Consider the following 15,130-nt stretch of genomic DNA (forward strand, 5'->3'; position numbering starts at 1 on the left):
GGATCATTTATTTATAAATTGTTAGAATACGATCATTATTGGAATTTTAATTTTATCATATTAAAATCTTAATTTTATTATTATGGAATTATTTCAAACAATTTTGTTAAATGCTTATTTTTAAAAAAATAGTAAATTGATTTAAAAATATATTAAATATTATTAATATTTAATACCATAATATTTATTAATAAATTGTAAAATAAATAATAAAATTTTATAGTAATTAAAAATATATGTAAGATAAAATAAATAAAATTGAAGTTTATTGATAAATAAATGAAATAGAGAGTAAAATGAATAAGAGAATAGGAAATATTGTTAAAGCAACATGATTTTCGAAGTAAAATTAGAATAGGGATGAATTATTTATAATGTAATAGGTAGTGGAATGGAAAAAAATTATTAGAGTTAGCCTACAACTCCAATAGCAATCTAAATAATTTAGAATATTCAAAGTAAAATAAAATATTACAAAATTATTTTAGTTCTTCGCTTGTTAATTATAAGTTTTAGAGATTTTTACTCAATGACTTTTGATTGTTAATGATAAATGATTGTTATTAAAACAATCACCAATGCCTATAGTGTAAATATCACAAAAGTCAACTTTTGAAAGGTATATAAAGAGATAAATATTTTTACCTTATTCAAAATAAATTTATTCAGAAAGAAATAAATCTTATACATCAATTATTTTAGTTGAAAGAGATATTTTACCAGATTTATTTTCTTTGTTTATACTTCAAGTAAAAGAAATAAAAACTAAAAAGTGTTTTGTTTTGTGCTTCTTTATTACTCCGGGAAAATTCTTTTAAATATAGAGAACTATTTTCTTGTATTGAAAATTGGAAAAAATTCCAATTAATTATATAAAATATGAATAAACAGATTGATTATATTTATAAAAGTAATTTACCAATACTAATGAATAATGTTAATAATTGGTGATGTGAATTGTATTTGTTAGTTTTTAAATTTAGAATATGGTTGTTCTCAGCAAAAAAGAAATTAATATTGTTCATATTTTAAGATTTACTAATAAATGATTTTGTTAGAAAGAGAATGAATTTAAAATAAGTATTCAACCCGATAAAATGACAATTATGTCTTTATGTTAGCGATGATGTTTGATCATTACCAAAATAAAGACAAAAATATCATTTCTGCTGCCCTTTTCCCCCGTAAAATTAAATATTTTACCCAGTCGGACTACAAATACAATAGAATAAAATATTAAATCTTATAGTTGGAACCGAAATTTTTTGGAACGGACCAACTCAACTCTCGAGTCTCGACCGTTCTTCGGCCGCTGGACACAATCCATTTCTTCGTTTCGTAGTTGCTTCAAACCCAATCCATCTATCCTCTTCTCCTTCACACAACCAACCGTTTCCCAGTCCTCCAGTTCGTCTTTCGCCTCCAAAATCACATTCCCAACCGCAAGCTCGGCATGCCGGAAGGTTGCTTCTCGAATCTCTTCCGCTCCATTTCAGTCACGAATTCTACAATCCTCCTTGTTCCGAGACGTTCCATATGCATTCTACGGTATGAGTTCTTTACAATATATGCGTGGTTTTTTGTTGGTTGAAGGTCTCGATGGATCCGCGAATCGTACGGCGTCTTCGTATGACGAGGCAATGGATGCTCTGTCCTCGCTGATCACCAGGCGCAGCCGTGCGGATGCGAGCAACGAAGGCGATCGCTTCGACTTTATGTTTGATTATCTCGAGGTGATTCTTTGATTGCCTTTTGGTTAATCTGGTCGAGTGCATTGTTCAGTACTTGAGGTCATGATGTTCGTTGCGATGAACTATGCAGATGCTGGACTTGGAGGAATCCGTTTCGAAGATGAATGTTATTCATGTAGCTGGCACCAAAGGAAAGGTAAACTCCAAATGTTATCTTTCTGTCGGTTCCAATTCTTAGAAAATTAGTTATCCTGTGGTGAGAACTTGGAATTTGTGGAGGACGAGAAGGAAAGAGAAATGGTGGGAAAAGAAAATTATTGAATTGTTAACTATCATTTCATTTTTATATTATTATTTTTACTAGTAACAAGCTCACTCATGCGTGACTAGGCTTCACAGCAAAACTCATCCAAATACGTGCAACCATTGAAATATTAATTTTTTTTTCAAAAGAGTAAACTTAACAAGGCTTAAATTGACTATTTGCCTTCAAATCAACCAATTTAATTGGATTTTCCTTTAAAATGAATGGTCTATGCCATCACTTATTTTTACTGGCATTGATAATTAAATCTTTCTTAATGGTGCATTGTTGGTCTTATATTGGGGACTGACTCTTTTCTTGTCTGCAATTGGCGCTAATCTGGTTTCCTGACTAAATAGATTGATCCATAGGGATTAGAGCAAGGATGTCTGTAAGCCCAGGATCTGAGAGCCATTTCATGACTATGCTGGAGGATAACTAGAGACTTATAATTAAAGAAATAGAAAGAGAGAAATGCCTAAATTTTGCTAATGGTGGTTATATGGCAGACAGAACATAACTTCAAAAGTCACTGTGAGAATATTTTGCTAATGCATAATTTTCATTTCAAACCATAGTTTTAATGATAAATATTTTGTCAACTTATCTTTGGATTTTAAATGGGTTTTTCCATTGTATTAAAAATTAATGTGATTCTGTAGCCTTCTTTGGAAATCAATACTGTTTTCAGGATTGATTATGGAATTCTGTTCCATTTTTTAGCTAGATATGCAAGATGTGCATTTGCGGATTGATATCTGGCTAGTTGTTTTTCTTAGTTTTATTTTGCTGAAGACATTTCAATATCGTGAATCTAAATAAATCTATCTTTGTACTTACCTGCTGCAGCTGCATGAAGTAAAATTTCTACTCAGCGGATTTCAAACAAAAATATCTTTGTGTAGATATATTTTATGATTTCCATGTGATGGATGCAACACTGATATATTTTTCGCTTTTGAGATTTACAAAAGGGATCAACATGCAAGTTTGCTGAATCTATATTACGGAATTGTGGCTTCCATACTGGGCTTTTCACATCTCCTCATCTCATTGATGTTCGTGAAAGATTTCAATTGGATGGGTAGGTTTCTTAATTTGTTTTAGGTCAAGGCATTAACTTGTTTGGCTGAAACAAATTCTTTGCGACTCCTTTCTGTAAAATAGTATTCTCCATGGACCATTCATTCATTTGTCTAACTACAGATTTAGAGAGGTGAGTAGCATGATTGTCAATTTCAGTATCCAAATTGGATTTATGATCTGTTCTCCCTGTGGCTCAAACCAACATTTCTTACAATCTCATAGAACCCTGTATATTGGCTGTCTATTTTGCTTACCTTTTTGGGTCTAATGGCGTGTCTACCTTACACCAGAAATACTTAAGCCTTTTTCAATATTATGTCAAACTGACTAATTCTTGCTTAACAAATTTCTTATTTCCTTTGAGCTTAAGTTCATGCTAGAGAAGTGGCTATAACTATTATCAAGTCCAACATGCTTGTGGATGGAACAATGTAGCTGACAAGAGTGCAAGAGAGCAGAGCTGCATCCATAGGCCACTGAGGCACAATCTGTTGCTGTTTGACAGGATTAATTTGTAGTTTTTTTTTTCTTCTTCTTTTTTGGGGGGGGTGGGGGGGGAGGTGGGGGGTATGTCCTGCAATCCACTATGGGGTATATGACTAAATTGTAAATTTAATAATAACCAATGCAGTTAAATGTTCAGTAAAAATATGGGGTGTGAAACAACTTCTGGTTAGCCTAGAAGTATCGCCTAACCATGAAAATTGTGTGCCTCTTTCTGTTCTCTCTTGCTTTACTGTATTGCTATGATTGTGTTAAAAAAGAAGTTCATAAATTAATTTGCAGAAATCCTTAAATCATAATTATGATTTTTCTTGATAAAAAGTCTTTCACTGTAGTTTTGTATTTGCTGGTAAATATACCATTCTGGTTTTTGTTTCAGTCTGGACGTATGCGAAGATAAATTCTTGGAGTACTTCTGGTGGTGTTGGAATAGACTGAAGGCACGAACATTTGTCCCTACCTTTTTATTGATTTTTCTGGACATTTTCCTTAATTATAAAGTCTTGTAAATGCTGTTCTCTTGCATTTGGTTTAGACCTTTATTTTGGTCAATGACTTATTTGCTTTTTAAACATAATTATTGAAGCAAATATTAACTTCTAGAATATTTATTGAGCTAAGTAATCTCTCTCTCTCTCTCTCTCTCTCTCTCTCATTCACTTATTCACTATAGGCCTTAACTATAAATGCTTACGGATATCTTATGATTCTGTAATCAATTTCTATCCTCTAGAATTTGCAAATACATTTTGGAGCTCTTTACATGTTTTATTGCCTAAGTGATTTGTCTATGAACTAGATCGTGGAAGTTACTTCCACATCATTACCAACCATAATCTACTCCTGTGAGACTTGATTTTATCACTTAAATGGGACATCAAGCTGTCAGAGGTGACATCTGACAGTCCATTTCTCTAGGAAAGATTTGGAAGCCTATGCGAGGAAGAAAAAATTCCTTCTTGAACTTGAAGGATACTTTTCTCCTATCTTCCCTTGTATGTTGCATCTCCTATCTCTCTCTCTCTCTGCTCTACTAATTGCCTGCTCCCCTTCTCCAGTCTGTCCTGCCTGCATGACTTCTGAACAGTGAACCTCACAGTGACCTGGATAGCCTACAATAATCCCTTGAGAAAGGCTGCCCCTCTTCTACATTTTGTAGTGAAATGTGAGACTAATACAATTTTATCCTTGCAGCTGATTGGAGTTGTCTACTTTAATCCTTCTAGAGAAATTGACAGAAACTATTTTGTTGCATATCTAATGATGGACACTTTCAAGGAGGGTCCTTATGTATGACTATGATGCATTTTCCAACACTCCTTTTGGCATTTTTGATGTGGTCCTTGTGTTAAAAAATTGTATTCCTATCAAAGATTTAGTATTATCGACTTCCCCTAAAAGTCTAGCTTGCAAGCAACAGTTTTGAATATGCAAAATCTTATATCACTAGTGAATAGACATATTAAGGAACAAGTAGCCACATAAATTGAATTACCATTTGTGAGACAACTCTATTTTGCTTTCTGTATGTCAATCTGGTTGGATGGAACTCATATTTGGGTTTAAATTGCAAATATTGCAAACTTAATTAGGATATGTATTGATTTTGTTGGAGGTATTATTCATTTTTTTAATGAATGTATACTTTTCTATAGTTGAGGATTATAGATCTCCTTAAGTATTTATCCAGAGCTGGAAAAATTTAGTTGCATTTTTCAATATGGTTTTAGGGTTTTGTATGAAATGAAGTTCTCTGACCTGATTAATTTGAAGCCACCCCATTTTATTTTTGTTAGGGGTAAATTTATTGTCATTAGCTGATCTGCTAGTGCATAATACCATGCCATTCCATGAGTAGCTGTCACTTTTCCATGCTCCTACACCTTGTTAGTATCAAAAAGATGAAAAGCAGAAGTTGGATTCACTTATTCCTATTGAATGCAAGTACATATGCTACAATAAATATGTATATATACACACAAATATTTTTGCATATTTATGTGATAAGCATATGCCATGAAATTTTAGTTGGAAAAGTAATTTGTTTTGATCTATTGATTTTATTGTGACATAAAATATGGTCATTGATAGAAATGATCATTGAGCTAAAATCCATGTAGCCAACCCCACCTAGTGGGAGTAGAATTTGGCATGCTGTTGTTTGTGATTCTTATGCTGCTTCTGTTCATATGCAGGAAAAAACAAGTGAAAATAAACCAATGCCTTCATACTTCCGATTCCTTGCCTTACTTGCCTTCAAGATATTTGCTGGAGAACAGGTAGGTCATGTAACATTATTCTTTCTTTCTTCTGGTTTCTTTTCCTTCCAAGTTTGATGAACATGACATCTATTTGTCCTTGTTTGATTCTAATTGATGAACTGATGTAATCAGCATCATCTATTTTTTGATGATCTACTTGATGTAGGTAGATGTTGCTATCTTGGAGGTTGGCTTAGGTGGAAAGTTTGATGCGACAAATGTGGTATGCATGAGTTTTAAGAATGTCCATCTTGAAACAATGTCTATGATGACTCTGGAAATAAACACGAACTTCATTATACATAATATCTTCTTGAAAGGTCATGGAATTTGAGGTGGATGTAACATTTTTATGTTAAATTTTAGGTGCAGAGACCAATTGTATGTGGTATAGCTTCCCTTGGGTATGATCACATGGAAATTCTCGGTTAGTGGTTTATCATTATCACTCTTTTGTAACCAACATGTTACTAGTGTAATTTTATGCATCAGATGATACATCTGTCTTGCTAAATGCAACAATAGATCATTTTGTATTTGGTTGCAACACTCTTTTTGCTCCACAAACCAACATAGGCAGATCACCATTCACTACTCGCTACTCAAATAAAGATATAAAATGTGATGCGTATCAACACCATGGAGTTACACAATATGGCTTGTGCTATCTAACTAAAGAGGATTCCTGTAATTTTTCTGGTAAAATGTATCCAGAGTCTTCAACTTGACCATATGATATTATTCCTTCATGTTTTTCAGTTTGATTTGGTAGATCGAAACTGCTTCTTGGGATTTATTATGCTCTTGTCCTGGAAGTTGAGATTACAGCTTCGTAAATTTACATGCATCCATCCATCTTTCTTTATGCTGAATTTTGCTTGAAGGATACTATGGCAAGGCAATGGGCCATCACAATTCTATCATGTTCACATTATGTGCCAACTTTTTAGGTCAGGGTATTTATTTTAGTATCTTAATTCTTGCTCCACTTTTCTTTTACTTAAAAATAAATCTTATTGCATTGTATGGTTGAGCACGTGAAACATAAGCCCTTCAAAAGAAAATAAGAAATAAGCCCAAAAAGGTTTATTGATGATTCCATTTGGTAATAGAAATACTAACCAGTCGCCACCTTTGATCTTCCTATTTTTCTACATCAGGTTTCTGGTTGTTTGGAAGTAAATCTGATTATCAGAGTGTTCCTTGAGCACTAGGCTTTTGAATGGAGTATAATGAAGCTTTAATAGGAGTCAGGTTTTAAGTTGAGTTTTTTTCAATCTTTGCAATTTGCTACAAACAGGAAATACTCTTGGAGAAATTGCTGGGGAGAAGGCTGGTATCTTCAAGGTGTGTTTCCAATACTGGATTTTCTTGGAACATCTAATGATTTCCAAGAGTACATCTTTCGTTCTCAAAAAAAAAAAAAAAAGATAAGGAAATTCACTTTCCTTTCTTCTTCTTCTTCTTCTTCTTCTATATTTTTCTTTTAGATGTCTTCATTTATTTTTCCAAACACTTAAATATTCTTCTTTTAGATGTCTTCATTTATTTTTCCGAACACTTAAATTGTTTTGCTCCTCTTTCATTTAGCAAGGAGTTCCAGCCTTTACTGTGCCCCAACCCGATGATGCAATGCGTGTACTTGAAGAGAAGGCTTCCCAGTTGGACGTAAGTTGCTTATTTAAATGTTAACTAGTTTGTTGTACAACATAAGTTGGAATAATATAAACTGCAGCTTAAACCCAAAGTGTAAAGATTTTACTTCAGCAAACTGCTTTTTTAGGGGTATGGAAAATACACTGGTAATTTATGATTCTCAGTTGCATTAGCCATGGCTATCAATTGTCTGAAACATGGCTAATCTATTAACTTAATGGACCTATATGAGTTGGCTTAGTGGCATGAGCTATCAGTGAAGCTGAAGAATACCATATCATGGATTGGTCACTTGTTATTGGTTGTAGATCTTCAAACTAAAGCTTAAAATAACTTAATTTGGGCTTGTTTAACAAAATAGGCATCTAGTTAATTTCATGCTATCTAGCTGTATGCTACAGATGCCTTTTCAATTTGTCCCAACCGTAAAACAAGCAGGGAAGCTAGCATCTGGGTGTAGGTGCATCTGTGGTTATAAGGATAAATTGTATTATTTTTGACATTACAGCTGGGCTTATTGGATTGTTAAACAAAAGAATGCTGAATACAGGTGCATCTTCAAGTAGTATCCCCGTTGGATGTTAATTTGTTGAATGGTCAACATCTTGGGCTTGAAGGTGAGCACCAATATTTAAATGCTGGTCTTGCCATCGAATTGTGCTCTACTTGGCTCCAAAGGACCGGTCATATGGAAGTCAACTACCTAGATCAAACTGTAAGTTCAGTCAGAGGGAAGATTTCCTTTCCTCATGGTGTTAGAATTTATAAATGTGTTATTCATAAAAAAATATTTTTCTGGAAATAGAGTCCCCTGCCTGAAGAATTCCTGAGGGGGCTTACAACAGCTACTTTACAAGGGCGTGCTCAGATTATTTCTGATCAGTTTATTGATATTGAAAGCCCAGGAGACCTGGTGTTTTATTTGGATGGAGCCCATAGTCCTGAAAGCATGGAAGTATGTGCAAAATGGTTTTGCCATGCTATCAATGAAGATAAGAAACAACAGGACTCAAGCAATCAACAGACTGATAATTCCAGTGCCTCCCTTGACCTCGTACACGGTTATGGTTGTGAAACTCCCAGGAAGAGTTCCACGCAGGTAAGAGTGCATAAGTTCAATCTCATTGGATTGGCGTTCCTCAAAATAACTTAATGGATTCTTCTCTTAAAAGAAAAAAAAAAATGGATTGAAGTTGGGAAGATTACTATTTGTCATGTGCATGTTAGATTACCTGCTATCAAATGTGTTGGAAGAAAAACATGTCAAATCAACAACTTAATATAAGGATGTCCAAATATTTTGTTCTCTCTCTTTTTGTGTGAACATGCAAATATAGAGTGATATGAAATAAGTGTAGCAATCAATCAATTACAAGAACACCAAAATTAGTGTAAGGAGTAAAAATCTCGGGATCGGAGTCCATCTAAAACTTCCACTATCAAACAAATAATGGGTACAAACATTATTCTCTATATAACACTAGAGGTACACCAAATCCTCAAGAACTCAATAATTCTTGGCACACTAAAATCCCCAAAAGCATCAAGACAATTAATCCAATCACAACTCTCTTAAGAATAAAGATTATTAGAATACCACTCAAAAAAATAATAAGGAAAGATCTCACCAAGAAATGCCACTGTTTAGACAACGATTTCTCCCAGATGGACCATTGGATCTCGATCTTAACTATTGGATTTGAAGAACAATGAGTTGTGAAAGTGCTGTCCAAAAATAGTGACGATTGGACCATGGGATGTAGAGATGTGAATGATTAACCGATGACTGTGCAGGCTGCCCAGATTTCTTGAACTCCCAACTGTTGCTCTTGGTTTTTTACGTAAAGTTGTCAGCTGAAAATTGAGATTTTCTCACACAATCACACACACATGAAAACCCTTAGGGCTGCCCTAGTTTTTCTCCATATATATAATTAATAACCCTTGGGCCCTTTTTCAATTAAACCAATTTGTTGGGCTTAGGCCTTGATCCACCACACATGTAGGCGGATACCCAACAAATCTCCCCCTCCACCTCATGTAGTGGAAGGAGTCGCCATCCTAGCAATAGAACGCCAAACATCAAGCTTCGTTATCTTTATTCTTTTCTTTACCTTTGTCACTTTTGTTGTTTCTTTTCAGCCGACAGTGTTTCTTAATATGCCACTTTTTACCACAATTGTAGCACTCGACATTGGCAAATTTGTTGGACTTGCCTCAGGTTTTACCTCTGTTCTTAGAACCCCGGTTTGGACTCCTCCCTTTCTTTTCAACGACTAAAGCATTTGACTGCGAAGAACTCTCGTTTGTCTTTCTTCTCATATCTTTGTTCAAGACGCTACTTTGCCAAGTCCATGAAGATCACACCATTCGGAGCTAAGTTCGACAATAATGTCCTGAATGTTTCCCAAGAGTCTGGCAAAGTACCAAGGAGCCACGATCCTTTTTTCTCATCTTCAAATTTAATACCCATCGCAGCCAACTGATTAATAATATCTTGAAAAGCATTCAGATGATCTGTCAAAGGAGTTCTATCCCGATACCACAAATCCATCATTTGTTTTATTAAGAAAAGCTTGTTATTTCCAGTCTTTTGAGCATACAATTGCTCGAGCTTGCTCTACAAACTGTGTGTATGTGATTCTTCACTGACATGGTTCAAAACATTATCATCCACTCACTACCTAATATAACCGCAAACTTGTCGATGAAACAAGTTCCATTCATTATCTATCTTATCAGCAGGTTTCTCCTCAGTAAATACCGGTTGATAATAATTTTTCACATAAAGAAGATCCTCCACTTCCCTTTCCAAATATGATAATTTGAACCATGCAATGTAATCATTTTGCTTGTATTAACCTCCATTGTTCACCACAAGAAATAATCCTAAACAAATAACCTTGCTTTGATACCACTTGTTAAAAGAAAAACATGTCAAATCAACAACTTAATATAAGGATGCCCAAATATTTTGTTCTCTTCTTTCTTGTGTGAACCTAGTAGGAGTTAAATCAAGCGGATATAGAGTAATATGAAATAAGTGTAGCAATCAATCAATCACAAAAACATCAGAATTTTACGTGAAAAATTCCCTCAATGTGAGGAGTAAAAACTACGGGACCGGAGTCCACCCAAAACTTCCACTATCAAACAAATTATTGATACAAACGTTCTTCTCTAGATAACACTAGAGGCAGACCAAATCCTCAAGAACTCAATAATTGTTGGCACACTAAAATCCCCAAAAGCAACAAGATAATTAACCCAATCACAACTCTCTCAAGAATAAAGATTCTTGGAATACAACTCAAAAAAACAGTAAGGAAAGATCTCACCAAAAAATGGCACTGTTCAGATAATGATTCCTCCAAGATAGACTGTTGGATCTTGATCTTAACCATTGGATTTTAAGAACAATAAGTTGCAAAGGTTCTATCCAAAAATCGTGACGATCAGACCATGGATGTTTAGATATCAAGGATTAACCGATGACTGCGCAGGCTGCCCAGATTTCTTGAACTCCCAACTGTTGCTCTCGGTTTTTGACGGAAATTTGTCGGCTGAAAATTGAGATTTTCTCACACAATCCCACACACATGAACGCCCTCACAGATGCCCTAGTTTTGCTCCATATATATAATTAATAACCCTTGGGCCCTTTTTCAATTAAACCAATTTGTTGGGCTTGGGCCTTGATCCACCACACATGTAGGCAGATACCCAACAAAATGAAGGGAGTACTAATTAAAATACCAACTTAATATTATCAAGTTTAAATCCAGATGGAGTATTTTGATGAATCCCATTGCACATTAAGAAGGAACACCAATGTCTGCTCGAAAAAGAGGGAAAATGCAGAAGAGAAAAAAAAGGTTTAGTCATCATGGATCTTCCAAGGGTTAGGGGGCATTGACAAGATGTTGATTGTCAGAGCAGAGTTATTTTAAGCTAACTATTTTAAAAGAGCAACCATTTTGGGAATACAAATTCTCCAAAACAAACTCTTAAGTTACCCTTTTAGTAAAATTCCATGTAGCTTTTGTTGAATTCTCTGGTTACAGTGAGAGGATAATAGCAACTGATAATTCAAACTCTAGAGTGCAACAATAGTAACAACAATCACTAGCCTTAATCCCATTACATGAGGTTGGCTATATGAATTCTAGACCTCCAACCATCTCTATTAATTGATATATCTTCCGTATGGCCAGTATCTTCTTTAAGGGCTTCTTAGCAAGTTTTCTTTGGCCTCCTCTCTCTCTTGTTACAAACTTCCTCCATTACATCCACTTATCTCATAGGTTTGTCTATCAGTTTTCTTTCACTCGTCCGAACCATTTTAATTGCATCTTCTATATCTTATTTTCCACAGGTATCACTCTAAACCTTATTATGTATAATCTCATTTCTTATTTTTGTCTTTTCTTCTGTGATTACACATGTCTGTAATATCCTCATCTTAGTTACACTCATATTTTGCAGTCGTTAGTATTTAACTGCCTAATATTTTGAGCTATATAATAAGATGGTCTTATACCTTTGAGATAAAATATCTTTTTCTTTTTCTTTTTTTGCTTTAAACAGATTTTATGATCTCATAAAATGTTGGACACACTTCTCCACTTTAACCATCCTCCACAATTCAATTTCTAGAGTAATTTTTTTTTATTATTTCAGCCTTAATCCCACTAGGTGTGGTCGGCTACTTTTCAGGAATCTAAATGAAAAGTACAGACAAGGCACATCTCCTAGAATTTACAGTTTCTGAGTTAGCATTACCTTGACCAAAGAGGCAGATGTTATTCATATAGATAACACTTGAATCATTTGTTTCTGTTATGGGAGTTGCCAATCATACTGTTTTCAAGAGAAATACTTTAGTTATTGGCAAGTTAGATCCTATCCATAACAGAGTTTTTTTCCTCTTTTTTATTCAGTGCATCTATAGTTGCTGTCTATATCCTACTGCTCCATTCTACTGGATGTTACTGAGATAAAGTTGTTGAAAGATATGCAGATTTTATTGTTCAATTGTATGTCGGTAAGGGACCCGCAGTTGCTCCTTCCTCGCCTGGTTAAGACGTGTGCTAATCATGGTAATTATCTAAAAGTGATACATATTTAATATTTGTAAAGGCTCAATACATAAAGACCACTCCCAGTGTTGAACCTTGCTGATCAAGAATGCATGGAGGGTGGACTTGGCAGAGGCTTTTGTTAGTTCCTGCACAGTGGTCATTGCCATGCTTAAACCTAATTCAACTATTTTGAAGTTTTACTCTATGATCATGGACATCTCATAATGCATTGCATTTGAATATGCATCTATACATTTATTATTCCAGGTTCTAGGATGTTCAGACGCTAAATCTTGAAATAATGTTCTTATTTCATTCCCTGAAAAGATGTGTATTTTCATAAAGAGAACATAAAGCCTAGGATTTCAATTACACATATGGGAGTTTTATTAGGAAATTTATAGAATCATTGAGTAGCAGTCATGCTTACTGGGTTGAGTAGATATATGGCCCATACATAATCAGTTGGAGACCATGGAGACAATCACACATCCACACAACAAAGAACAAAGCAAAAGCTATCCTGGACATATATCTATACCATAATTACAAGTGTGTGTAAATGGATATCGCATTGTTTTCTTGAGCTTTTTGAATAATTATTCAGTGATGTTATTGAAGAACCAGATGTTCTAAAAGTTGTTTTAGGTGTTCGGTAACCTCTGTACACAACCTGCTTTAATAAGTTTGGAACTTCGCCACTGTTTTAATTGCTTACAGGCATTTCCAGAACTTACAAAACAATTACTGAAGTCTATTTTTCTCAATCTAAACAAAATGAGGCATTCAGGGGTTCAATATTTTGCCAATAAAGCTGCTCAGAGACCCTAAAGGCCAGTTTATGGTTTTCCTAAAAGCTGAAGTGAAAAGGCTAGGTTGAAAACATCATGGCCTCTTTACCAATGCAACTTAGCCTTTTCCGTTTTCCAAGTTATCCCCGCCCCCCTTCCTAGATGACAACCCTGCTACAAATAAAGTGTTGTTAATTATGCTGACAATGGGTAGCTACAATCCAAGCCTCAAATCTACTTAAATTTAATAAAACATGCAGATAATACAAATATCCATTTGGTTTTCATGGGATGTCGATATGATGTTTCAGGAGTCCACTTCGAGAAGGCACTGTTTGCACCAAACCTATCATTGCATAACAAAGTTTCTTCCAGTGCCTTAGCACCAAATGATTTACGAGTTGGTCTGTCATGGCAATGGAGTCTTCAAAAAGCATGGGAGAACCTCATCAATAAAGAGAGAGGTATCACTTCTACCAACTCATGCGTCTTTCTGTTGGAGTGGTAAAAAACTGAGACTAGTTTTTTGTCAATATGGTTCCTGATATTTGTACAGGATTGGCATTTAAGAAAAGTGGAAAATACTATTTATTATCACTTAATTTTCATTTTACTAGATATGATTTGAAATGTTTTCTGCAGTTTAGAAACTCCTGTTTTCTGCAAAACTTTCGCTTCATTCAGTTTTGGTGCAGACCAATGGTTTTTGACTTGACAGGAAAGAATGCAAAAAATGCAGCAATCATCCGTAAAGATGGTAAAGAAGACAAGGAAATGCATGCTGGGAGTTTCAAGAACAGTGAGGTTTTTCCTTCACTTCCCCTGGCTATCAAATGGCTGCGGGACACTGTACAACAGAACGGATCTGGTCGCTTTCAGGTAGTCGCTAACTTTTGATCATGAGTATTTATTTATGACTTCAAAGTTCAATCTATGGTTAAGTGCCTTGTCCACTTGCAAAAGAGGTTGACTAAGATGACTACATAAGGATTCTAAAGCACGCCCTGGTAAATGCAATCTACCATTCTTGAACCATTGAGATCTATTCGTACCATTCTAGAGCATTTAGCTTTGGAATGTTCTGTAATATTTGAACCAATGCTTGAAAATGCAATAGTCATGCCCTTAACTCAAGTGGTTTTTAATTATCCACCCTATAGTTTTCAACTGACTGTGCCTAAGCCTAAGCACAGTATTGTATTTCAGTGGATGTTTGCACTGTTAAGTTTCTTTGCAAGGCTACAATCGACTTCTATCAGATTTGAAAAACACAATACTCAACTATTATAGTAACTATTGCTTCAACTAGATGAAAAGCCTAGAATGAGCGAGTTAGATGTTGTACTTAATAAAGTTGCGTAGTGTCTTACATTTGTGGCCGCTGCGCTAAGACAATCTTCCTGTCCCCTGGTTTCATTTGTCAGGTGCTTGTTACTGGCTCTTTACATCTTATCGGTGATGTGTTAAGATTAGTGAAGAAATGAGACGCGGATTTTGTCCCTCCTGTTGCATGCCATATTATATGCGACAATTTCTGGTATTTATGGCTGCAAAGATGACAACAGGTATGGGTTTTGTTTCCGAAAGTTCTCAAAATTGCTTCCACTGCTTAGGCTTATTGCTGGAGCTGAACAAAAGAACCCATCTGGCCTTCTTTAGATGTTAAGAGGCACCCCTTTATCTGTAAATACAGATTATTTCTTTTATAACAAGATGTTATATTTTTTCATTAATGAAAAACAAAGCAATTAATGAA

The 15,130-nt window shown here is 34.8% G+C and overlaps 1 protein-coding gene across 6 annotated transcripts; it reads left to right on the forward strand.

The window, feature by feature from the left end:
- The first annotated feature begins 1,262 nt into the window (after positions 1–1,262).
- On the forward strand, positions 1,263–15,130 carry LOC127813707 (folylpolyglutamate synthase). 6 transcript variants are annotated; one of them, XM_052354826.1, is made up of 16 exons: positions 1,263–1,463; positions 1,594–1,733; positions 1,822–1,887; positions 2,970–3,079; positions 3,965–4,025; positions 5,781–5,864; positions 6,013–6,069; positions 6,213–6,273; positions 7,147–7,193; positions 7,437–7,514; positions 8,053–8,217; positions 8,308–8,601; positions 12,523–12,601; positions 13,686–13,838; positions 14,093–14,253; positions 14,799–15,130. In XM_052354826.1, exons 1-16 carry the CDS (start codon positions 1,454–1,456, stop codon positions 14,856–14,858), a joined length of 1,626 nt encoding a protein of 541 aa, XP_052210786.1. In that variant the 5' UTR covers positions 1,263–1,453; the 3' UTR covers positions 14,859–15,130. The 6 variants fall into 6 exon arrangements, with proteins under 6 accessions (XP_052210786.1, XP_052210795.1, XP_052210812.1 ...); XM_052354835.1 differs by having other exon boundaries at positions 14,114–14,253; XM_052354852.1 differs by lacking the exon at positions 14,799–15,130 and having other exon boundaries at positions 14,017–14,235.

The sequence above is a fragment of the Diospyros lotus genome, chromosome 1 (genome assembly GCF_014633365.1).
Source record: "Diospyros lotus cultivar Yz01 chromosome 1, ASM1463336v1, whole genome shotgun sequence".
In the NCBI taxonomy this organism is placed as follows: Eukaryota; Viridiplantae; Streptophyta; class Magnoliopsida; order Ericales; family Ebenaceae; genus Diospyros; species Diospyros lotus.